Genomic DNA, 26,098 nt, shown 5'->3' on the forward strand with positions numbered 1-26,098 from the left:
TTAATGTGAACAGCTATTCAGTAATATGGCTAACCATTACGTTTTAAAAACATTAAAAATTAAAAATGACATCAAAAAAATAATACAATTTAGGATCAACTCTTTTTTCTAGGTAAGCTTGGATTCCCAGAACCATTTTTTTGTGTGTGTAGATGTTATTGTAACTTTTGGTGTTCGCTGGATCAACATGTGACGTGAATTTTCATTCTTGTATTCGTACCTTTCCACGAAGAGTGATAGATTTTATTGGTGGCGTACCCTCGACTATTTTGGGAGTCACAGTCTGAAATAAAACCAGAAACTGAACTAGAATACAGAATCACCGTGAACCACTTTTGTTTCTGAGTGGTTTTTTCCCCATATCAGACAACCGTACAATAAAGGAAAGCAATTTTAATACTAAGGTGTTACAGGACTAAGGTTGTTACAGGACATCATGACATCAGTTTGGCTTCATAAGGAATAAATATCAACATCTTACTAATTTCACTTTTCATCTGGTTTTAATAAACATGTACAATATTGTAAATTAAATTATGTTTTAAACAACTGGAATATATTTGTAATCATATATACAAGTCCAAGTTTAAAATGATGACAGTAAACACATTTTTTTTTATCAGCTGTTGCATTTAATATGTCAATATTATGGTTAGATATATTATATTTATGGTGCATGAAGCTAACATGATGGTGCTACAATGTCCTGTTTCACCATTAATGATAACTTTTTAATTCACTTAAAATGGTTAATTAAATCAAGATTTATTCCCCTTTATTATTCTAAGGCACAAAACTGATTATCATAACAGAAATGTTTTATTTATTTAACGACACACTCAACACATTTTATTTACAGTTATATGTCATCAGACATATGCTTAAGGACCACACCAATACTGAGAGAGGAAACCCGCTGTCGCCACTTCATGGGCTACTCTTTTTGATTAGCAGCAAGGGATCTTTTATATGCACCATCCCACAGACAGGGTAGTATATACCATGGTCTTTGATATACCAGTCGTGGTGCACTGTCTGGAACGAGAAATAGCCCAATGGGCCCAATGACAGGGATCGATCCCACACCAACCACGCATCGAGAGAGAATTATCATAACAGCTATTGGGTGTAAAACAAAGGTATATGGTAACAGCTATTGGGTGTGAAACAGGTATATGGAGACATAGATGAAAAACATTGAGAGAGAAATTCCATGCCATGGTTAATAATGGAACAGTGTAAATTACTAAATTAAAGGGACAGACCCTAGTTTTTAAACAGTACAGCATATTTTTTACTATTAGAGCAGTTTATGATCACTGAAACATCAGTTATATTTTATTCTTTAGATTAATTATTCATTTCCGTTCATCCGATGTGTTTCTGATCAACCTGGTGTTTATAATACCATAAAATGCATTTTCATATTTTTAAAAATGCACGTGTATATGAGAAGTAGCGGTTTATAGATTCGAGTTCTATCTATTTTAAAGGGTATTTCCCTGTTTTAACATCACAGAGTCTTCTTTCTTTCACTCTGTTGTAACTTTATCCAAATGTGATGCAGGTTTGTAAATTTAACTAAACTTAGTGTCCATTTTTACGAGTTAAAACTAGAATCTGCACCTTTAAGAGGAATTAGTGTAGTAAGTTTCAATAAAAATTGTATGCTTGGATTTAAATTGTGTAGAAATACAATGATCTCCAGGTTACCCACTGGCTGAGGAAAAGACTTCATCTTATGACTCTGGATTAATTTACTTCAAGGCATTAAAACAGAAGACGACATTTACATAAGCTGTCAGGCATGGCAGAACAGTAGTGCAAAAATATATATCTTTCATCCATCTAAGATCTGAATTTGTGTTGGAAAAAACAAAAATACCTGTTTCAAATCACTCGTGGTATCTTGAGTTTTAGTTTCTGACTGCAAAATATAATATAGGGCATTTTGAGCATATACATTATAAAGGGACATTTTGAGGATACACACTTTAAAAAGTGTCTGAAACAGTGAAATAAAAAATAATTAGTTAATGATGTAGACTATCAGCTTTATTCTGTGAAGGTAAGAATGGGAAATTCTGTGAGGCTTTCTGAGCATAATTTCCCAATCGGCAAGAACAGGATAAAGCCGATATCCTACGTCATTAACTAGTTTAGTTGTTATTTATATCCAGCAGTCCATAAAAAAATTAATGGGAAAAGCTATTATATCGGTTATTTGAGCTACATTGTGAGATGACCCAGAAATCATATGAGCGATTCAGTGTCACATGTATGATGTCAAAGTCATAATCTGCTAGTATATGTTTAATCAGTCATCATAATTGGCCAATAGAAACAGTGGTTGCATGATAAATGTACATATATGGAGTAAACATGTATTAAACAACTGACTGCATTAATCTTCTAAGTCCTGTATACATGTGTGAAGTAAATGGTTTATTTAACAACGCACTCAACACATTTTATTTACGGTTATATGGCATCGGACATATGGTTAAGGACCACACAGAACATGAGGGAGAAAAACCCACTGTTGCCACTTCACGGGCTACTCTTTTCGATTAGCAGTAAGGCATCTTTTATATGCACCATCCCATAAACAGGATAGCACATACCACAGCCTTTGATGTACCAGTCGTGGTACTCTGGCTGGAGTGAGAAATAGACAAATGGGCACACTGACTGGGATCGATCCCAAACCGACCGCGCATCAAGGGAGCGCTTTACCATTGGGCTACGTGCCACCCCCTGTATACATGTGTGAAGTCAAACTTGACTACCGTATTTGACCGGAAATAAGCCCAGGGGGCCAAGACAACTCATTGTGAGCTTAGCATGGGGTGGGCTTATTCCCAGACAAGGGGCCAGTTTTGTTGAGAAAAAAAAGAAGATAATAATTAAAATAAATAATAATAATTAAATGTACTAGGAAGAAAAAAAACGTTCAGTAGCATATCTATTAATTAATGTTCCATTTGTTATTAATAAATAATAATTGTTTATTAATTAAATTGTGGGTTTTTTTTACTAGTATTTAATTATCAGAAACACACCTTCTATGTTACAATTACTTACCAGTGCTGTTTATTTACATCCAAAATTTAATGCTGAGAAGACTTAAAACAACAGCAATTAACAATAAACTCAATAGCGTATACACACGTTTCTGACACAGTCAGCCAGCTTACACTACAAAAAATTGTCAATCTAAGGTCATTGTTCTTAGCCAATCAGAATATGGTATTTGCTTAATTAGCATTAACTGCGGACCCAGTGTGGTGGTAAAAATAGACATTGGTTTTTAGTTCATACTTGGGCTTGGATACTTCAAAGAAATACTGCAGGCATGAAATTGAAAACAATGTTACACACTGTTATTGTTAGACTGCTAAATCTCACTGGTGGTAAAATATTGTGTTACATTTGTGTTTAATTATCTGCAGGAGGTATGACCTTTTAAATGAACTTTGAGCAAACTTGCAATTTCGTGTTATTTATAAGGTGATGAAGTTGGGGGTGGGCTTATTTACGAATGAGGGCCTAATTTCTTAAATGCTATCAAAACGGAGGGGGGCTTATTCAAAGACATGGGCTTATTTCCGGTCAAATACGGTAATAATATACATCCCTATTTTCACGGCATGACAGTCAGAAATATAATAATGACTAGCATCCTCTTTGGTTCAGTAAATAAAATCTATGAACTTTTGTAACAAGTATTAATTGTTTCATTTTATGATTTGGTCAGAACACATGTTTTGCAATAAACTGTTTGAACTTTCTACAGCTTGTTTAAAGATACTTCAGCATATTTTAAACTGCAGGTTTTTGTTATCTATCATATGTATAGTTATTTTGACAGATGGTTGATTTAAAAAAGTCTGTTTTTGTTTAAAGACAACACAAGAGCATATTGATTTATTATCACTGGCTATTGGATGTCAAATCCGAGACATGCAAAATACAATGCCCTTTGTTTAAACAAACCACACTTTTCCTCTAACCCTAATTATTTTCAGGAGTACTATTTTTTATGCTCCTGGGTTGTTTTTTTTTCAAAAACAGAAGACTGCAGTACTAAAACAAACCTTGGTACTATCTTCAATCACTTGGTAACCAGAGTCTTTGTACTCAAATTCGATATCGCTTTCCGTCTGCCCCTCTGCATATTCCTCACTGTCGGTAGTGTCATGGTTATCGGGCTGAAGTATTAAAAAAAGAAGAAGTTTTTTTCATATATATATATACAGTGAAACCTGTCTAAACCGGATGACATCGGTGACCTAATATTTATCCGGTTTAGACAGGATCCGGTGTTTAGAGGGTCGCGTTTTTATAAAACAGTGTTATTGCCCTTGACGTGCAATTTGCAACGAATTACCCGAGAATGATTTGATTGATCCAATAAACCTGTTTTGTAACGTACACTTATATAATCATTTATTTAGTTAATGATAACATTGTGCTGCAATATTTACTAATTATTAATGCATTGTTTGTTTCCACAAGTTTCTTTTGCCATGGATCTAGAACTTTCTTTTGTAAATTCTCTGATATGTTCGTAGCTAAAAACGAACATGTCCGAGAATTGCCGAATGAATCTGAATGTGGTAAAGGCAACAAGGGCTAATCATCTCGCCGTATCCCTATTTTGTTATATATATATTTGTGAACTAACTTTAAAACAAAACGAAAAAACAAAACAAAACAAGTTTCAGTATAATTTAGTTTTTATCGAAACCTTGCATGATTTTCACCAAAAACATGGACCCGATCAACGTTTAAAAAACGAGTCCACGGTTTGTTGTTTTGCTTCCGATTTGCTTTTGAGTAGCGGGCATGTGTTTGAAGGTGAGAAGAAGTCGACAGTTTCAGACAGTACAATTGGAAACAATCAAGCATTAATTACTCTGTCTGCTATTCTGGGCTGAGACCGCAGAAAGCGGTGACCCGTGACGTAACACCGGATGTTGGTCAGTGGAAATTCCGGTCGGCTTTGTTAGCTGGAAGTTGTGTTTTCATGCGAAGTTGACTCTTCATTCATTTACACTACGCCGGTTTGTTCAGGTTAATTTATTAAGGATTTAACATTTCTGAGCGAAAAATCAATCCGGTTTTCGGAATTGAGAGGTTCCGGTTTTATCAGGTTTTTATACATGGTTTAAATAGCAAAAAAAATCAGGACCATGGAACTTAGCCGGTTTTGACAGGATTCCGGTATGTTCAAGGTCCGGTTTAGACAGGTTTCACTGTATATATATATCAACAAAACAGGGGTGTTGAAATAGAAAATATCTCACTAGTCCAATGGGCAGATACCAACAAATACTAGCCTGTTAAGATTTCCTACTAGTCCATCAGTCTATAATATAATATAGCTATAATAAAAACTTCATTTCACAGGGGGTGGGACGTAGCTCAGTGGTACAGCACTCGCCTGATCGCGATAGATCGGATCGATTCCAGTCAGTGCTCCACAACTAGTGTAACAAAGGCTGTGGTATGTACTATTCTGTCTCCGAGACAGTGCATATAAAAGATCCCTTGCTGCTAATCGAAATGAGTAGCCCATGAATTGGTGACAGCGGGTTTCCTCTCATTATCTGTGTGTGGTCCTTAACCACATGTCCGACGCCATATAACCGTAAATAAAATGTGTTGAGTACATTGTTAAATGAAACATTTCCTTCCTTCCTTCCTTCCTTCATTTCACAGTGAACATTTCCAGAATGTTGAAAGGTAAGGAGTTACAGAATACAGGGTTCGACAAATCCTTGGTTCTGGCTAGTGAATTTTTGGTCTGGGCTAGTGAAATTACTAGCCAAAGCTTCTGTGATGACTAGCGACTTTCTCAAACATTTGTCTAACACTGCTGAACACTGATCAAAGAACAAGGAAGGAAATGTTTTATTTAACGACGCACTCAACACATTTTATTTACGGTTATATGGCGTCGGACATATGGTTAAGGACCACACAGATATAGAGAGAGGAAACCCATTGTCGCCACTTCATGGGCAACTCTTTTTTGATTAGTAGCAAGGGATCTTTTATATGCACCAGCTCACAAACAGGATAGTACATGCCATGGCCTTTGTTATACCAGTTGTGGAGCACTGGCTGGATCAAGAAATAGCCCAATGGGTCCACCGACGGTGATTAAAGAACAAGGACACAAACAGAGCTAACATCTGGAAATCTATGGACTTCAAAGATCGACTAGTGAAACCAAAAATAGGGATTCAACAGAAAATAAAAGCTTTATTTGTATTGTTACTCAGAAAAATGGAATTGAAGTTTGTTTTTGTTTAACACCACCACTAGCGCATTGATTTATTAATCATCAGCTTTTGGATGTCAAACATATGGTCATTTTGACACAGTCAGAGGAAACCCGCTACATTTTTCCATTAGTAGCAAGGGATCATTTATATGCACCATCCCACAGACAGAATAGCACATACCACAGCCTTTGATATACCAGTCATGGTGCACTGGCTGGAACGACTCAGAAAAAGGTCACCTGTTGGATTTTGTTGTTTAACTCATTTTTCCACTTGCATTTGGTAAGCACTGCAGACTAATACTTTTTAAATATACACATAATACAATATCATAGGTATTACAAATGTTATTTAATATATTTCCTTAAAGATTTTGTCTGTCCACACATAGAAAACCCTGCTTTCAATTTTTTGGTCTCAATTTAGATTAAGACTCAAAAAAACCTTTAGTTTTTTTCTTTTTGTGATTACTTAACCTTTAGACTACTGGATTAATTTTGGACAAAAACCACATTGAGTGGGTACAGCTGTCCTGTATTTATTTCCACTATTCCCAATAACAGTGTTTTTTTTACCAGAATTTAAAACCCCCAAAAGAACTACGATTCATATCCTAATATTTGACGATTTTCGTTGTTGGTAAAACGATCAAATTTATTATCAAATTAGCTGTCACAATCAGCTACCGATCTCTAAAAATTACCGCAACGTGCCGCCATTGTTGTCAAGCAAAAATACTTGCTGAAAGCCACTTTTTAAACTCAAAATTCCAAGGCATTTTCCACTGAAAAACTAAAAACTAAAGCAGCCATAGTGTCAGTAACTGTTTCCTGTGTTGTATTATTTTATTTCCAGAGAGTGTCGTGTGCAAAACGGCGGGGAATATGAATTGGGGAATGTACTGTATACAGTGTACATTATGTCGACTGGCGTGACATTGGGATATCTCACCTACAGTAGTCAGAAGGCTAATCTGACCTCCCCTGTGCTCCATGAACTGATCCAAGCATCCAATTAAACGACTATTATCATCCATTGTGTCTACGGAAGGAAATATTTTATTTAACGACGCATTTAACACATTGTATTTACAGTTATATGATGTTGAACATATGGTTAAGGACCACACAGATATTGAGAGAGGAAACCCACTGTCGCCACTTCATAGGCTTCTGATTTCGATTAGCAGCAAGGATCTTTTATATGCACCATCCCACAGACAGGATAGTACATACCACAGCCTTTGTTACACCAGTTGTGGAGCACTGGCTGGAACGAGAAATAGCCCAATGGGTCCACCAACTGGGATGGAACCAAGACCGACCATGCATCAAGCGAATGCTTTACCACTGGGCTATGTCCCGCCCCATTGTATCTATGGTGTCCACTTCTTGTTACATGATTTGATTGGCTGTTGGGATATTTGGATTGGTCCATGGGTATTGGTGGGGGACAATAAAAACTGGTAGTCTGTGTGTACCTCATAATCAGGATCCTCATCACTAACGTAATTCTCAAGATCACGGTCAGCCAGGCCGTAATTGTCTTCATCCGATTCCTGTTCATCTTCGACATCCTCAAACTTCCGTTTTTTCTCAACAGCATCTTCCTTGTTGGGACTTTTCGACAGTTCGCCTTAAATCACAAAATAGCCATTATTAACTAAGTAGAATTTGACAAAAATCAATCACAGTAAATTTTTAACATAAGATTGAATATTAAAGTGTTGTTTTTTAAATATATATAACAAGATTGGTTTATTTATAAAGCATTTAAAAAAACAATTTTAAGTAGTGTTTATATTTTCTATTTGAAGGTGCAAGAAATGAAATTCTAAATAATTAACAACTGCCTTCTTTTGGGTTAGGTGTGTTAGTGGCTAATATTGCAGGACACATATTTCACGTGAACTTTCATTTTGTTCATGTATCATTCACCCAACTTTAAATTCATGCAAAGTGCCAACTGATTATATGGTGAATTGTAATGTTCTAAAATTAAAAGATGCAAACTTAAGTATCAGCAGAACATTATACATGTATTCCAAAAATACCATGAAATCTATACTGTTCTAGACAATGATTAGACACTGATGTGCAGCACACCAATTAGAGCTGGGCGTATACTATCGGTATCATGTCAATAGAAGTACTGAAAAATATTGTCCAAATTAAGTAAAACAAAAATATAAAAAATTAAAATATATCTGACGACATTACTCAAACTGATCGACAAGAGCATGTGTTCATCATATTCCAATGTTTGAGATTTAAATTTTTGGGCAGTATCCCAGTTGGATACTAACATTTCAAAATCTGGTATCCCACCTGAGAATTTAGTATCCCATTTAAATTAAATTCATAAATAACATCTTAACAAACTTGGATGACACTGTTCTCGTTCCCAGTCTATTGCAACACCGCAATCGCAGAATTTATGAAATTTGCAATCAAACGGAATCTATTTTTGAACAATACTAACATAAATTAATATTTAACAGAAATTTATAAGTGTTTCTGACATTATTAATGATAAACTTACCTGTATAAATTTTCTGCAGATGTGGAATCAATATCTCAAACAACAAAAACAATAGCGACTCAGCAGTTCCCAGTCTACTGCTACGCCGATATTACTCCAGTGTATCATTAGACTGGGTACGAGTTAGGGGAGATATTGTTAACTTATGGCATAGCATTAGACTGGGTACGAGCTCGAAAATACTGTGACTTACATCAACAGTAAATGACGACTTTCAATGTTTAGTGAAAATTAAAAATGCAGGATTGAAAAAACCAACAACATTATATGGTATCCCTGTGGGATACTGGGTTCTTGAAGTCTGGTATCCAAAACTAAATTCTGGTATCCCTAGGATATTGGGATACCGTTGATCTTGAACACTGTATTCCCAACAAAAGTTGAAGAAAATTGATCACAGAAAATCTAGTATGTCAAATTTGTACATGAACAACATGGTGATATTAGATTACGAAATAATATGAACATTATGCAAGAATGCATTTAGAACCAGGTATACAAAAAACCTCTCGAAATCGGTCTTGAGTTTTTTTGTCAATACTGTATACAGCACAATACCAAAGTAAATTACCCCCAACAATAGCGAACCTGAAATGTTAATACCGCCTAGCTCTAACACAAGTAATCTACTTGCAAATATAATTCATGTAACCAAACAATCTGTTACCTACGTAAAAATCACTTGCACCAACTTTTGGTTACCTAAGATTTTGAAATATTGTGCCCTGTATTGTGAAGGAAGGAAATGTTTTATTTAACGGGGCACTCAACACATTTTATTTACGGTTATATGGCATCAGATATATGGTTATGTACCACACAGATATTGAGAGGAAACCCGCTGTCGCCACATCATAGGCTACTCTTTTCAATTAGCAGCAAGGGATCTTTTATATGCACCATCCCACAGACAGGATAGTACATACCACAGCCTTTGTTACACCACTGGCTGAGACGAGCAATAGCCCAATGGGTCCACTGATGGGGATCGATCATAGACAGACCATGCATCAAGTGAATGCTTTACAACTGGGCTACGTCCCGCCCCTGTATTGTGATACCTTTCATTTCCTCACTAATTGATTGAAGCTTTCCTGGTCTTCCTAAACCAAACAAACGCACTAACAGGTTTCTGGATTTCTTTCTTGGAGACACCTGCAAAAACAACATATTTAAATTTTACATGAATGTTTTGAAAAGACCACCAATAATGAATGAAAGTGAAGAATTTTTTTTTAAATAAATACTTCTGCATACAAACTTGTAAAAACTTTCAAAGCAATTGAAATAAAAATTGTAAATAAATTGTTCATTTGAACTTTTAGTGGGAGGAGAGATCCCCATGATTAATTTTTTGATCTACTCTTGGAAACCTGCTGCCACCACATAGGATACTCTTATCTAGTAGCACAATCTGGATTACACAAAAATAGACTTGCACAAGCACAGTGTGAATTGAACTATCGTTCTAGCAATTTTCTAAATGAATGAATGTTTAACGACTAGTAATTTTCTAATGCCAGACTATAATGATCAGGTTTACACAAGTTATAAATATGTACACCGCTCAGGACAGCATGTTTGAACTGTAGCTAAATGTAAGCATAGAAATAAGTCCTGAAATTATTGTAATTCATCACTTGGAAATCATATTTATTTATAAAGTTTATTTAATACAGTGAAAAATACTGCATATCTAATTTCAGTTAAATATAAATTTCTAAAATTGGTTAAGAATCTTGATCTTGTTCTTCATCACATAAGTCGATCGTCAACATGATGTTGCAGACCCGACGTAAAAACAATGGCCATACCTTTCGTCTTGACTGAATCTCAGCCTGTTTTTCTGGTGATAAAAGTTCATGTGGTGGAAATGACAGATCATCTGTATTGTGAATCCAGCGATGGAGATATCTCAGCAGATAAACCTGGTAAACAGAAAATACATTCTGTGATGTCTCAATATTATTTTCACAAGTGTGGATCCTGTTGTTTGTATTGTGTCTGTGTGCGTGTGTGCAAATCTAGACATCCCTCCCATCCTCACTATGAATTTTTTTTTAAATTATGTTAATATGCAGTCACCACTAGTATATAACTTCCATTTAAGTAGTTGCTTGCAAACATTCCTGGATCTGTACTGTAATACATACAAATACTATAATACATACATGTACAAACGTTTTGTAAATTTACTCATTCATAGTTATTCTTACAGGGCTTGCTTTTAGAATATTTATATTATCCACTAGCCATGGGATCAATGATTAAAACAAGTTACAAGCCACAATTAAAAATTCACTAGTCCTACTTTACTTTAAGTTGATCCAATTTTACTAATTATCAGTAATAATCAGATATGTCACCTAAAGAGGGAGATACAGCTTAAAAACACTAACACTGGTGGGTTGGGAGTTGGGGCAGGATATTCATATTTACAAAACAGACTTAACTGCCACATTTGACCCAAAAACATTCACTAGCCGTCCGTCAGACATGGCAATAGTTATTTACTAGCCCAACACTGAATTATCACTAGCCATGTATTAAATACTCATTTTATGTGTTTTTATGACTCACACATATTTCAAATGAGTGTTGATTATTTTTAAATTCAGTACAGTATTTAAGAATTGCCAGGGGCTTTTTTTCACATTCATTGAACAAAATTTGAAAAACATTTTCCAAACAATTGTGAATCGGCAAAGCCATTCAGATAAAAGTCTGCTGTACTTTTGTTTGGTTCATACCCAGATGAACCTAAAAAGAAATAACAGACAATCATTGTAATTAAATTTGGAACATGCTTATTAATAAAAACATAAACAAGATCCATTTTATTCTGAATTCTTCTTTTGGTTCTTGGACCAATAATGCTCAATAATACAAAGTCAAAATCTTGATTAGCGATCTTTTCAGTCAACTGAAAATTGATTAGCAACTACTGATTAATGTTTTCAAATTGTGTAGTGATCACTTAAACTTGTGTAGTGAATCGCGACATGATACTGAACAAAATGTTCCCTAAAGTACAGTCATCAGATATGATGATCCCTGTAATAATTTTTATACTATGTTCATCGAGAAATAATTCCAATCTCTAAAAATGCCTTTGTTTGGTCAAACTACTTTACGAATTATGTCAAAAAAGGAATCCCCGAGGAATTTCCTTGAGATTCTATTTTTAGACATCAAACAGTAATCGTCTGCTGTCAAACTTCCAAGTGTCAGCGTCAGACATCGTAACATGTCAGATGTTCCTATACAATTTTTTGGAGATTTTAATTTAAACACATTAAATCTCACGAATACTTGTGTCGCACCACTTGAAGTCATACACGCCAAAACGATCCTGTGTTGTCGCCACTTCCACAATTACACAGTAAACACAGAAACTCGCGACACACCTGTTTCATCCATTTCCGGAAACATTGAAACCACTTTCTCCATGTCAAATCTATCAACATATGGAATTTTCACGCACTCAAAATTTGATAACTGTAATTTCAACGTCGTAATTGGTAAATCTGGACAGTAATCAAAAAATGGTGCCCATGCAGTTCGTAGTTAAATATTCATACACCAACCGCTTCAATATAAATTATACCATACAAAATAGATCGCTGCAGACATTTTTATTACAGGTTAAAAGTTATTGAAATTACTTACGTTATATGTTTATAGTGAATTCAAAATGTTTCTAGTTGGTATTGACATTTAATGCAAAAAAATTAATATGAATTGTATTAATGATTGTAACATTGTCATTCTCTCATTCGGCTATTGACGGAAAAAGCCGAACCACCATAGGGATTCCGCTAATGTTGAGTATGAATTTCGTGTTAATAAAATAGTAAATAGTTGGAAAATAGAGTTCACTTTTTATTTCAAAGAGCTTTACATTAATGACATGGTTATGTGTTTGGAATTCATACAGTGTGTAAAGCGGTTTTGCATTTCATACTAGCATGAAACTAAAAAAAAATCACGTTCAATTCTTAAATGAAGAAAATTACAATGCTATGGCTGGACAAATAGTATGACTTTAAAATGAATGTAAAAGAAATTTAATTATATTTACATAGCCTGAATCAATCGTAAAAGAGCAGAATTATGTGTTTATGATACTTACATACATTTCTAGTGGAAGAACGATAACATACAGAAACCCATGATTTTGAAAGCCTTGAACCTGAAATAAGAATTTTTTTTTAAATATTTGTAATACCTTGATAATTAATATGTAAAGTTAGTACTAAACCAAATAACATCCAGCTGTGTCAAACTTCAAGGTGCACCTAACTTTTGATAGAGCAGTTAATACCCCAAGTCTTGTTGTGATAAAATGTTGTTTCATCTGGCCAATACCAGGGCTTCTAGAATTTTATTAAAATCCACTAGCCATGGGATCAGGGATTTTAAAAATGACCTAGCCATGATTAAAAATTCACCAGCCCTACTTTAAATAAATACAATTTTACTAATAGTAATAATCAGATATGTCACCTAAAGAGGGAGATAGAGCTTAAAAATCCTTAGATTGTCGGTGGAAAGAGGGAGCAGGAGAATGATATTTACAAAATATGTTAATGCAGCATTTGACAACGGCTTTGTGCTTGAAACGTGTGGAGTCCTACTAAAAATAGCATAATTTTTTTTAACAGAACTAGGATAGTCATAGATGCTACCGGTTATGTCTGAAATGAGCAGTTTAACCCCCATTTTTTCTGATTTACTTTAAGGGCGAAGGGTGGTAGTATTTATATGTCAATTGATACGCTGCATATAGGAGTTTTAGCCACATGTTACTATTGTCATCTATGGGATTTGATTTGGTGGTATACACCCTATACATGTACTGGTAACAAGCCAGTGACTTTTTCTAAAAGTGTTAGTAGATGAAGGAAGGAAATGTTTCATTTAACGATACACTCAACACATTTTGTTTACAGTTATATGGTGTCGGACATATGGTTAAGGACCACACAGATATTGAGAGAGAAAACCTGCTGTCGCTACTTCATGGGTTACTCTTTTTGATTAGCAGCAAGGGATCTTTTATATGCACCATCCCACAGACAGGATATTACATACACCAGTTGTGGAGCACTGGCTGGAACGAGAAATAGCCCAATGGGCCCACCGACGGGAATCGATCACGCAGCAGACGAGCGCTGTACCAATGAACTACATCCCGCCCATTGTTAGCAGTTGGAAGATTTGTTATAAAATTTACTGGTGGCATGAGTTATTCTAAAAAATAAAAAAAATTGCCTCTAATATTGTGGGCAGAATGATGGAAATATATGGTGAAACCGTTTTAGGTCAGCTCATTTTGCCAGAATATCTGTTTTTACCAGATTTTGAGGATTTGCTCCAGCACTGGGGGCAGTTGCCCTCCCCTGGTCTAGTACGCTTATGGAAGGTTATTTTGGGATATATTCACTAACATTAATATGGTATAAAGGTAAAAGAAAAATATTGGACCGAATTTACGAAACCTGTTTTTCTTAAAGACGTGTTTAAGCATAGTACACGTATGTAGTTTCCACCCATGTAAGTCTAAAACAGGCTTCGTAAATTTGTGTTTGCATACCACAAACTGTTTCTGAATGGTGTCTTCCGATGGTTTGCGTCGACTAAGTGTCTGTAATTTTCTAAGTAATCGTTCCGAGAGATTACATACTACGTCCACACACCATGTGATCACTGTACCGGGAATAGATCTCACTACACACTTTGTTTTGCTTCTCTGTGTGGGAGTTGCAGTATTCTGGTAAAAAAAGAAAGAAAAAAAGGAATGAATAAGATAAACAAATCAATAAGTATCCAACACTGAACTCTCAAATCATCTGATAATGATATATCAATAAAAAATATACAAATTAATTTTTTATATATATTTTACAATACAATTTTTCTCTCAAAATAAAAGTGTTGTTATTTTTGTATGCTTTTAGAATAGGCAAATTATTGCCTTAAAAGTACCCCACAAAAACAAAACTGGGTGAACAGTGATTTTGATACTGGCATTTCATATTGTTTTGTGAGTTAGTGCTAATATATATATTAATTAATTACATTTTTGTAGTTTTAAGTTTTGTGTGAATAACTGGTCATCTTTGCCAGTTTCGAAGTTAATTATACTTTATTTAATGTTTTTACTGAAATCACAAAGTTACGTCCATGTATAGATGTATACTCTTCAAAAAAAGTAGGGGAAACTTAATAAGAATTTACAATTGCCAAAAGTGTAAGGTATATATTAGCTGTGGGGAATGGTTATATGATAATAGTGAATTAATTGGGCAAACATTACAACCTGTACTTCAGTATTACAGTAGGTTTTATAACCACCAAAGATCTTGAAGGACCAATTGGGGTTAGAAGTGAAATTTGAAATTTGACATTTTTTAAATCAGTAAATTGCAAATTCAAACAATAAAAATGACTGAAAACAAAACAATAACAACTGTATGATCAACAGAATGAAAGATTGACAGAAATAATGTTAAACAGTGATTAATCGACTTTCCTGGAAATGGTCAAAATTGAGAATGACACCACACACACGTGTACAGGGCAACTGCATGATGCACGTGCAAACTATGGAATGTGTTTCAGTGTGTTGATAAACAGACCTGAACGTTCTTTACTAAAGTAGTGTCGGAAATAGAATAAAAATGATGTTTGTCAATTACTTCTTTCATATTAAACTGACAAGTAAATATTTTGTAAATACCTATTTAATGATACTCTACCTAATTTAGCATTTACTTGTTTGGGCTCTCATTGATGTACAAGGTGGTGTTTACTCTTGAAATTAAAATAAAGATGTCAGTAAACAGATTTGTGACCTTTATTGGAACAGACTAACACATTTTGATGAATATGTGTCAATTTCATTTACCCATAAACAAACTTTTAATTTAAAACTGCAAGATAACTGATTATTTTGAATTGCAGCATAAATTATTAATTTTGACCAGTATATTTAGTGAATATAAATTCAATATAAATATAGTAGAAATTTACAGTCTTGCAACCACTTAAAGGTGCTATATCAGAAGTTATATGTGAGCATCTATTTGTGATAAAGATTCTCCAATAAAAATGTATTTTCTAGTAGTAGATAAAATCATTTTCTATAATCATTTAATTTATAGGCATATAGTTAAAGGGGTAGTCTTTAAATGCTAAAACAAAATTCAATAAAACATGATTTGCAATAGCGGTCATTTTGCAACTTTGAGATAGCACCTTTAATACCGGAAAATAGATCACAAACTCAAAATGGTTGTGACAGTTTTGCTCAAAAGTTAATTATAAATGTCTACAAATATTTTGTTTTGAAAAGGAATAGGGGTAAACCTTCATCAGAAACTGTCCCTCACATATTGTAACAGCAATGAAATTGACATAATATTTATGTTGACCAAACTTTGTTATAGTCTGTTCCAATAAAGTGCATAAATCACCTGTTTACCGACATATTTGTTTTAATTTCAAGAATAAACACCACCTTGTACATCAATGAGAGCCAACACAAGTAAATGCTAAATTAGGTAGACTATAATTAAATAGATATTTACAAAATATTTACATGTCTGTTTAATATGCAAGAAATAATCGACGAAAATCATTTTTATTCTATTTCCGACAGTACTTTAGGATGTCTGTGGTCAAAATGCATGTTAGGTCTGAAAGTTGATATTAACATTAATATTTCAGGTTCCCCTACTTTTTTTGAAGAGTATATATTAGTGAAGAATTCATTTCCAAAATCCAATATATATCTATTTAAGTCATTTTGAAGAAAAAAAAAGGATTTTGGTGCAACATAACATAGCTTACATCACATGAAGCAGTTTTAAAACCCTGTTCAGTGGACATGGATTGAGTTTTGATGGAAACACTATTGGCGTATTGCTGCGTTGTACCGACATGAGTACATACCTTCATTTCTAACTCTGGAAATTGGTGTTATATATCATGTTTTGGAAATGCAGCTCCTCTACATTGCAACCGATTTGGCAACTAAAACATTTCATACTATCTATATAAAAAATAGACTTAGGCACCATCTGACTCCTAGCTAAAAGAGCTAACAGAAGGCTAAAATGAACCCTCCACATGTAATTACCTTATTTAAAGATTTCTGACATAACTGGCCAACCGTGTCTGCCATGGTCGCAATTATCTGGGCAGCCTTCTCATCAATATATGAAACTGAAAAAACAATATAAGTAATATTAAGTAGATATTCCAAACAACTTGGGACAAAGAGTTCCGTATTAAATATTTGATAAATCTTAGCGTGGCTTTCCATAAACATGTAAGATTTTCACGTCCGTCATGCAACAGATACGCTCGCCTGCTAAACTAGTTGTATCATTATCATATGTCTGTGAGTGTCCGACACACATCATCCGACTGTTTTAATCACAACCCATTGCATTTTTTTGCGGAAACCAGAAAGCATGATTTAAAATTACCTGTCAGCAGGGGAAACCGTATATATGGAAAGTGTCTTGACATATGTTTTTGGACAACAAATGATGGATGACACACGCCTAGGTTTCTGGTCAGAGTGCACGGTGGGTAAAATTACATACCCAAAATCTTGAAAATTAATGGGGGTTTTGGGTTTTCAGGCAAGATTATACTTTTAAAAAAACGCTCTGTTTAAAAAGTAATATACAATTCCAAACATTTCATACTCGTACATACCTAGTAGGAGCACTTATGGACTTTTTATTTTTAGTATGTACGCTCAAATTATCACATATAACATACTAGTTCGAGTCACATCTTGCCCTCCCCTTATTGACATGTTGTAGGGGAAGGCTTACATGTTGTTAACCAGTATCAACATGTCACCTGCTCTGTACGTCACAACAAGAAAGTAACACACAGGTTCATTTCGCATAGAGGCATCCGGTTTTTTAGTGTAGCGTTGGTACTGGTTAACAACATATCAGTTTAATGTCATGACTGGACTCAAGAATAATCAAACTAAAGCTCTGTGGCATCTGATTTAGAAAACATTTTGTTTGTTAGACACAGTAGCTGGCTACCATTTGGTCGTCGATGATTGCCGAAGTATTACACAGTCCTCTCTACACACAGTCCTCTCCAAGTTAGTCTAATCCTTCCCTACAACATATCAATAACGGGAGGGCTAGAGGTTACTCGAGATGACATACATATATGAAAAGCCAGCCTAACACACGTCTTCTGAGAAAACCCACTACATTTTTCCAGAAAGCACTTCAAATGTGCTTCCTGTAAGCATAGTCTCGACTTACTTTCACTATTATCAGGGACAGGATCTAGCTTAGTCAATAGTGTGCTCACCTGGGCCCATATGCATGACGACCGTATAAATATAAACGCGTTTAACTCTCTAAACGCGTATAGTTATTTGCGTGTAACTTTACCTGCATTTTAGTATGCACAAGTCATGACTATGTTCGCCGATAGCTAACCGCGTATAAAATTGGAAAATTGGAAATGTCGGAGTTCGATGATTATGTCGATGTCATCTGTAAGGGTTTTATGTGTTGCCTCTCGATTAAAAAAAAGGTGAAATAATTGGTGGCCTTCTAAATTATATCAAATATTTATTCAGAACCATGTGTAACTCGGGGTGGGGTGGAATGGGGTGGGTGGGGTGATACGATGGTTTGGCCATTTTAAGGGGGTACTCTACACAGCTAAACAGGTTAGGTATTATATGATTTTACATATTATAATCATGCTATTCATAGTCAGTACGTACCTTTTCCACCATTAAGTAGTTACATTGTACCCACTCATACCGCTCACTCCATATTAAACAGTTTAGTCTAACCCACATTTTTACAAATGTTTGGATAAAATTAATGATGTATAAACGTGTATTGTTTTTTTAATTAAATAATAGCTTACATAAGTTTAAAATTAATTCATTACTAGGCCTATATTGTAACAAAATGTAGGGCTTTCTATTTATACAAATGTACAAACAATACCTTACGATACATAGCTTTTTCTTTCATTGTCTCAATACTCTCGGAACACTCATGCGGTATTCATGCACGTGCAATGAGGGGATGAGGGATGGGCTTAAATGTAACTGTCGTCCCTTACTAGTAGTACCATTCAGTGCTTGTATGCTGTTCAATAATGGAAAATCAAGCCAAGAGACATAGGAAAGGGAATTTTACAGACACTGAAATAAGAGTGCTATTAGAAGAAATAAGTGTTGATCATAAAACATTGTTTATGGCCAACAACCAAACTGTCACAAACAGGTTAAGGGGGATATTTGGAAAAGAATAACTGCAAAAATCAGTGCATGCGGCGTGGCAGAACGTACACCACAAGAGGCGAAAGAAAAATGGAGATCGTTGAAAGGGGCCGTCCTAAACAAGCAGAAAAGACAGACGAAAACGGGAGGTGGACCACCAGATAAACCAGTGCCATACGAGGACATCATCGTGACCATAATTGGAGAAAATTCAAACCTCTACACTGGAATAGAAGGTAACCCTAGTTTAATTTACATTATTTTCTTGTATTGTGCAAGAAAACAAAAACAACTATTTTCTAACACATTTAAAAAGTAAAACCAAACTCACATTAATATTTTATTTTTAACAAAACACCATTTCATTTTATAATTTCTTTTAAATTTTATGGCAATGAATTTTATTCAATCAATACGTAATAATGATTATTACAAAAATAAATAATATTAGGTATAATTTATTTCTTTTCAGTGCAAGGAACAGACACTTATGAAAACCCACAAACACAAGCAGTCGAGTGCAAGAATAACACTGAAATTACGTGTGTGGTTTCCTCGGAACCCACGCCACATTGCTCAAAGGAATACCCTGAGGATTTGACATCCGTCCAAACTATCTCTGGTCCAAAACCTTCATCTCTCACTTTAACACCACTTTTAAATGTAGACACAACACTATGTCAGGACAATGATAATATAGCAGTTGCTATTGTAAATGAAAGTAAAACATTTGAAGCAAAACAATCAGCTTCACCATCACTTGACAAAATATTAATAACGAAATCAAAGGCCCAAAATAGAAAAATAAAAAGAAAGTCCTTGGTAGAGAAAGGGCTAGATGATCTTGAGAATGATCTCTTTGAGGAATATCTCAAAAGTGAGATAGAAAAAAACAAGGCCATGACCATTTTTTTCAATAACAAAAACAAAAAGATTTTTTTTAGAAATTAAAAAACTTGATAAAATTGAAAAGGAAGACGAGTTACATAATTAAATTTTGTAATGAAAACTGCAATAAATTCATTTAATAATAGGGATATTTGTATGAATACCCTGAATGAACTAGTTTTGTAGTTCCTTATTACACCTACATTATTAATGAACAACATGCTATGAACAAGTATGGTTTTTACGTTTTACTTAGGCAAAGTTATTGTTTACGTTTATTTTGTAATTGTAATACGTAATAAAGAAAGCAAATATTTATGTTGTTTCGTGGTCACTTTATTAAGCACAAGGAAGCAAAGTAATATTCAATTAATAATATTTAACACGATGGACTTTCAGTGAAAATAATTGTTGATTAATCTCTCTCTGGCAGTTTTTCCAGCAGCAAGCCTGGCACGTTCTATCATTGGGTTGTTTACAGGTAGGACTTCCTCCATGTGGGCATCTGAAGCTTGTTCATAGTCAGGTTCATCGTCACTGTCACTGTCTGTGTCTGGGACATCTAAGTTGAGCCTTCTGGCACGGTTACTTAGCATATCACATACTGCAATAACTTTACATGCCTTGGCAGGAGTCAAACGAAGTCTGCGAAGACAGTGCCATCTCCTCTTCAAAACTCCTATGGCCCGTTCGATAGCTGTACGTGTTGAACTATGACTGAAGTTGTAGTTTCTCTCTTGACGTGTAGTGGGATTAGAAATCGGAGTTAACAACCAGTCACGCAACATATAGCCACTGTCTCCTAAGATGATTCCTCTCATAGGCTGCCTTTTGTTCTCAAAATCTTCGAATAAAGATGACTCTCGTAGTATTCTTGAATCATGTACAATTCCAGGCCATTTCGCAATACAGTTGATGAATATGAGGTCTGCGTCACACATCAGCTTTAAAACAAATATTAACTGTTTATGCATTTGAAATAATTTACAAATGCATACAAAAGATATTTCAATCATAAATCAACATAAACACTTTATAATCCAGCCAGCACATTACCATATACTTATCAACATATACCCACCCATGCACCTTACCGAAAGCTAATCCTTAAATACCTACCTACATACCTACCTACCTATATACATACATACATACCTATATACACATGCACATACCTACCGACCTACACACATACCTACATACCTATATACATACATACATATTCATGAAATATATATTTATAATACATAAATCATCTTACCTGAACATTGATGGAATGGTAGCCTTTCCTGTTAACAAATTCATGTTCATTCTGCGTAGGAGCTTGTATTTGAACTGAGTCCCATCGATGCATCCAACCACATTTGGAAATCCACTCATGTCATAAAATTTAGTTTTTATGGCATCTTGTTTTTTTCCTTTGGGTAATCGAACATGGTTTGGTACCTGACGTAGCAAGACGTCGGTGACTCTTGTCACAGTTCGGCTTACGGTTGACTGGTCAACTCCTATAAGCTCCCCACAAACGTCTTGGAAACTGCCACTGGCAAAGTATCTAAGTGTAATTAGCACTTGCAGAAGAGGGGTCAATGAACCCATCCGTTTAGATAATAGAATATCGACGCTGATGTCATCTGTGATTGCTAGAATTTCCTGTCTTCTAAATCTAAACTTGGCAAATATGACATCATCGTCAAAAACATCAAACGGATGAGTTCGGTCCCTAAATATTCTGTTTCTCCTCAGTAATCGGCGTTCTCGATAACGCTGAAGAATGACAGCAGCCATGTTGTTTTCTGACCTATACGCGGTTAAGATACTTAAACGCACAAAAAATTGTGTGTAACTTTATCCGCGTTTAAGACCTCCGGTTAGTCCTAACCGTGCTTCATGCATAGGAAATTTCAGTTTTTATACGCTGGTTAGAAATTAAACGCAGTTAAAATAGTTATACGGTCGTCATGCATACGGCCCCTGACGTGTTTTCATCACAGGATCAAACCCCTTTGGTGGACCCATTCTCTGCATCGACATTAACGAGGGCTTGCTAATCTACATGGCAGTCATATTTTTTAGATTAAACAGTGCAACCCCTGCAATTGCCCACATCAATCGGCAATGCTATGGAGATTTTCATTCTTCACAGCACCTTTTCTGCTGTGGACTATATTTGAAAACAATTTCAAGGCATGGTTCTTTGCCGTGGATATTTTATTAATTGTTGGGATTGCAGTGTAAGGCTACCATACTCCATCTAAACTACATCTAGTTTTATATACAACTAGCATAACCCATAATAAATAATGGGAATTTTTGTTATCTGGATGAACCAACTGTTCAGCTAATTATTGTCATTTATCTTTTGGTATTGACATAAAAAAAATTAAAAAAACATGGCCGCATAGGGGTGCACACGCATAGATACATACATGTAAGAATTTAAATGTGCCTCTAAAAATCCAGTGTCTACAAAATGAATAGGTCTACACTTTTTGTGTTTAGTGAAGAACATAACAGCACCCCCCTTTTAATAATATTCTGGTTAAATACACGATGCTGACAGGTTTTTTCCAGTAGTGTGTGTATTAGTGGTAAATAAGTGAAATATTTGTTATCAGCAAACTTGAAAATTATCAGTGTAAAGGTATTTAGCGTCAATCATAGGATTAGTGCGGGAATCTTTGTCTACTGTGTGGTAGTCTGCTATTCCGTATTTTCACTATAGAATAATCTGCGACTGAAAGAGCGATCTTAACTGTACAAACATCCGTCTAGCTCTCGAAGAGACGAGTACTTGGGCTCAGACTTGGAAGAGTATTGCCATATATAATATGGGGCAGGAGTTCGACCCTTACCCCTTTTTCAATAGTTAAGCTTTAAGGTTAGTTTTAGTGTTAGTGTTTAGAGACTTGATTATAAAGGGGTACGGATTGAACTCTTTCCTAATATATAATGTATCAATGTTAGTGTACTCTTGAATATATTAGGTGCCCTTTTCAAACACTGAATATAACCTCAATAAGGTATTGTGTGCAATTTTAAAATCATAAATGTTGCACACCCCAACCACCCTCAAATCTTGCACGAACACAAAAACGTAGAGGGTTTCCTCTCTAAGACTTCCAATAGCCGATTATTAATAAATCAATGTGATCTAGTGGTGTCGTTAACAACTAGGCTGCACTACGTGACACGCGACATCCTGACCAACACTCAATCAGCAATGGGGAAAATGTAAACAATGGACAGAATGGCTACGCTGAATAATATTTCTACAAAATGTGGTTGTTAATTTATAAAATCTTGAAATCTGAACACTGATTGAACTTACAATGTCGTCCAAACTGTCCTGCAACAAACAAAAGCGGCCCTTTCACCAAGTATTCGATAGGAGAAAAAGCGAAGGCCAACAGTGGATTTTTGTTTTTTAAATCCTGGTACCAATCCAAAATTCGCGCCACTACTAAAATGGAGCAGATTTGCTGGACGAATTTAGATTTTATGCTGGTGTTTACATTAACAATTTTGTCTCCCTTAGCACAAATTGTTTCGTCTTCTTTGTTAGGTGCCATTTTTGGATTCGATGTCAGTACTGTGCATCCACAAATTGCACGGGAACTCATTGTCAAATTGATTTGGGCGAGTTCATTATAGCGAAATAGAATGAACTATCTCACAATGACCTATATACTTCACTACACGAGATACGGCGGGATTTAGTTCAGTCGGTTGAGTGCTCGCTAGAAGTGCTTGCGTCGCAGAATCGAACCACCTTGGTGGACCCATTAAACTGATTGAGTTTTGTCTCGTTCCAACCAGTGCACCACAACTAAACAAAAGCCGTGGTATGTGCTTTCTTGTCTGTGGGAAAGTGCATAAAAGATCCCTTGCTGCATTAGGAAAAATGTAGCGGGTTTCCTCTGATGACTACGAGTCAGAATTACCAAATGTTTGCCATCCAATTGCCGACGATTAATTAGGCCTAACCAATGTGCTCCAGTGGTGTCGTTAAAACAAAATAAACTTTAACTTTTCATTACACGAACTACTTAATAAGCTTGCTTAGAAGTAAAAGACCCAAACATAAAATAAATAAAAAATACTAGTAAACGGTGTTGAACATAATAAGTATTATTTTTACGTAACCCCCCCCCCCCCCCCCCCCAAAAAAAAAAAACAACACCTAATGAATTATCAACCAATATCTTTTATTTTCTTATATTTTGTTTTACTTAGGAGCCGGGGGAGGGAGCTGGAGATGTCAGCCCCCCCCCCCCCCCCCGCCCTACACAAACTTCAAATTTTTTTTTTTAAATCTTTGTTATATTTTGTTTTACTTGTTTTAAATTATAGAATGGTACCTGTAAACTCGTAATATATTATGTATCATTTATAAGTAGGCCTATACAGAACACCAAAAGAAAGGCAAAGATAATTTTCAGGTGTAACATTAAATTTTTCACCGAGATTCAGGATAATTACAGCTTGAATTACTGTTTATCGTTTCACAGAACAATTGTAATCTAGTAAACCTATTTTATTAAAAATTAGTGATAACATCCTGTCTGTGTGATGGATCATATAAAATATCCGTTGGTACTAATGGAAAAATGTAGCAGGTTTCCTGGCAAAGTATATGTCAAAATTACCAAATGTTTGAACTCCAATAAGCCGATAATGAATAATTCAATCTAATGGTTTAACAGAATCATAGTCACTTCGTACCCAAGTCATATCGTACCATCCATTTCGTACCATGCTGCCTGGTCATTTCGTACCCTAGTCATTTCGTACCTTGGTCATTTCGTACCATTGCAAAAAGTCATTTCGTACCCAAGTCATTTCGTACCCCAGTCATTTCATACCCTAGTCATTTCGTACCCTAGTCATTTCATTCCAGTATATAGAAAATGAATTGACTATAGCATAAAAGCAGTGGGGTTTGTTTTAAAACTTTATTTTGACAGTTTGAAAACCAGAACACGTTATTGTGCAGCATATCGTTATTGATACCCATAATACCTGTCAACTGTTATTTCCATTTTGCCTGACAAGAACCGTATATGATATTTACTACTAACTGCCAACTTTGATTTTGTGTGAAATTGCTCCAGAAAATTAGTCAAAAACAACAAAACAATATAATGGACCAACAAAATATTATTTATTTATTAGGTCTTCTTTTCAAACTTGCTTATTTGCATCTTATTTGTTTAAGAAATAAACAATAACAACCATTAAAACATTAACTACCTTACTGATTGCCAAATTAGCCAATTGCTAATGTTTATACAAAGTGGCAATAATTTTTATTCTTTTGCTGATAAAATATCCCTTAAATTAACCACAAATTTGTAATTTAATGTTATTTTGTAAAAGACATTACCAGGGTGATTGTTATAAATTGTTATACCATGGTACGCTATGACTTTCAGTTATGGTACGAAATAACCAAGGTACGAAATGACTAGGGTACGAAATGACTTTTTGCAATGGTACGAAATGACCATGGTACGAAATCACCAAGGTACGAAATGACTGTTTGCAATGGTACGAAATCACCAAGGTACGAAATGACTAGGGTACGAAACGACCAAATTAGGTACGAAATGACTATGGTACGAAATGACCATGGAAGTGGTCTAGCAACTGTTTAACCATAACCCCGTCCCCTCCCTCACTCGACGACAAAAATCTACGTTGTATTTTTTTTGTGTCCCACTCTATATAAGTACATTTTTAAAAGTATGGCTTGTGCCCCCGCCCCCCCCCCCCACTAGAGGCCGTGTCCCCCCACCCCACAAACACATACACACCTCCCAGTCTAGACATCGTTCCTACGGGTCTGCTTGTTTAATGTGTTCGTTCATTTGTCATTTTATATTTTTGTTACATGGTATGGTTAGGTTAGGTTAGGTTAGGTTTGTTTTGTTTTTGTTTGTTTGTTTGTTTGTTTGTTTGTTTGTTGTTGTTTGTTATTTGTTGTTTGATTGTTTCTAGTGGGTTTTTAAATATATTATTTATAATCCTTCTGAATAATGAATTATTAAAAATAACAGGCGCTATAATTGGGACTGTATCCGAT

General features: G+C 35.1%; 1 protein-coding gene across 2 annotated transcripts in view; it reads right to left on the minus strand.

Moving 5' to 3' along the window:
• Positions 1 to 23,646, minus strand: part of LOC121385862 (ankyrin-2-like) — a 29,232-nt gene extending 5,586 nt beyond the window's left edge. Inside the window, exons 1-10 of one of the 2 annotated variants that reach the window (XM_041516661.1) lie at positions 23,345 to 23,646; positions 16,978 to 17,063; positions 14,431 to 14,607; positions 12,967 to 13,026; positions 10,649 to 10,762; positions 9,896 to 9,989; positions 7,774 to 7,928; positions 4,098 to 4,211; positions 1,886 to 1,927; positions 221 to 283 (exon numbers count right to left, since the gene is read on the minus strand). In XM_041516661.1, the coding sequence (XP_041372595.1) occupies positions 221 to 283; positions 1,886 to 1,927; positions 4,098 to 4,211; positions 7,774 to 7,928; positions 9,896 to 9,989; positions 10,649 to 10,762; positions 12,967 to 13,026; positions 14,431 to 14,607; positions 16,978 to 17,063; positions 23,345 to 23,636 (1,197 nt within the window). In that variant the 5' untranslated portion in view covers positions 23,637 to 23,646. The remainder of the gene's footprint in view (positions 1 to 220; positions 284 to 1,885; positions 1,928 to 4,097; positions 4,212 to 7,773; positions 7,929 to 9,895; positions 9,990 to 10,648; positions 10,763 to 12,966; positions 13,027 to 14,430; positions 14,608 to 16,977; positions 17,064 to 23,344) is intronic. The other variant, XM_041516654.1, reaches the window with a different exon arrangement.
• Positions 23,647 to 26,098: the final 2,452 nt, after the last annotated feature.

Source organism: Gigantopelta aegis, chromosome 2, assembly GCF_016097555.1.
Source record: "Gigantopelta aegis isolate Gae_Host chromosome 2, Gae_host_genome, whole genome shotgun sequence".
Taxonomy (NCBI): Eukaryota; Metazoa; Mollusca; class Gastropoda; order Neomphalida; family Peltospiridae; genus Gigantopelta; species Gigantopelta aegis.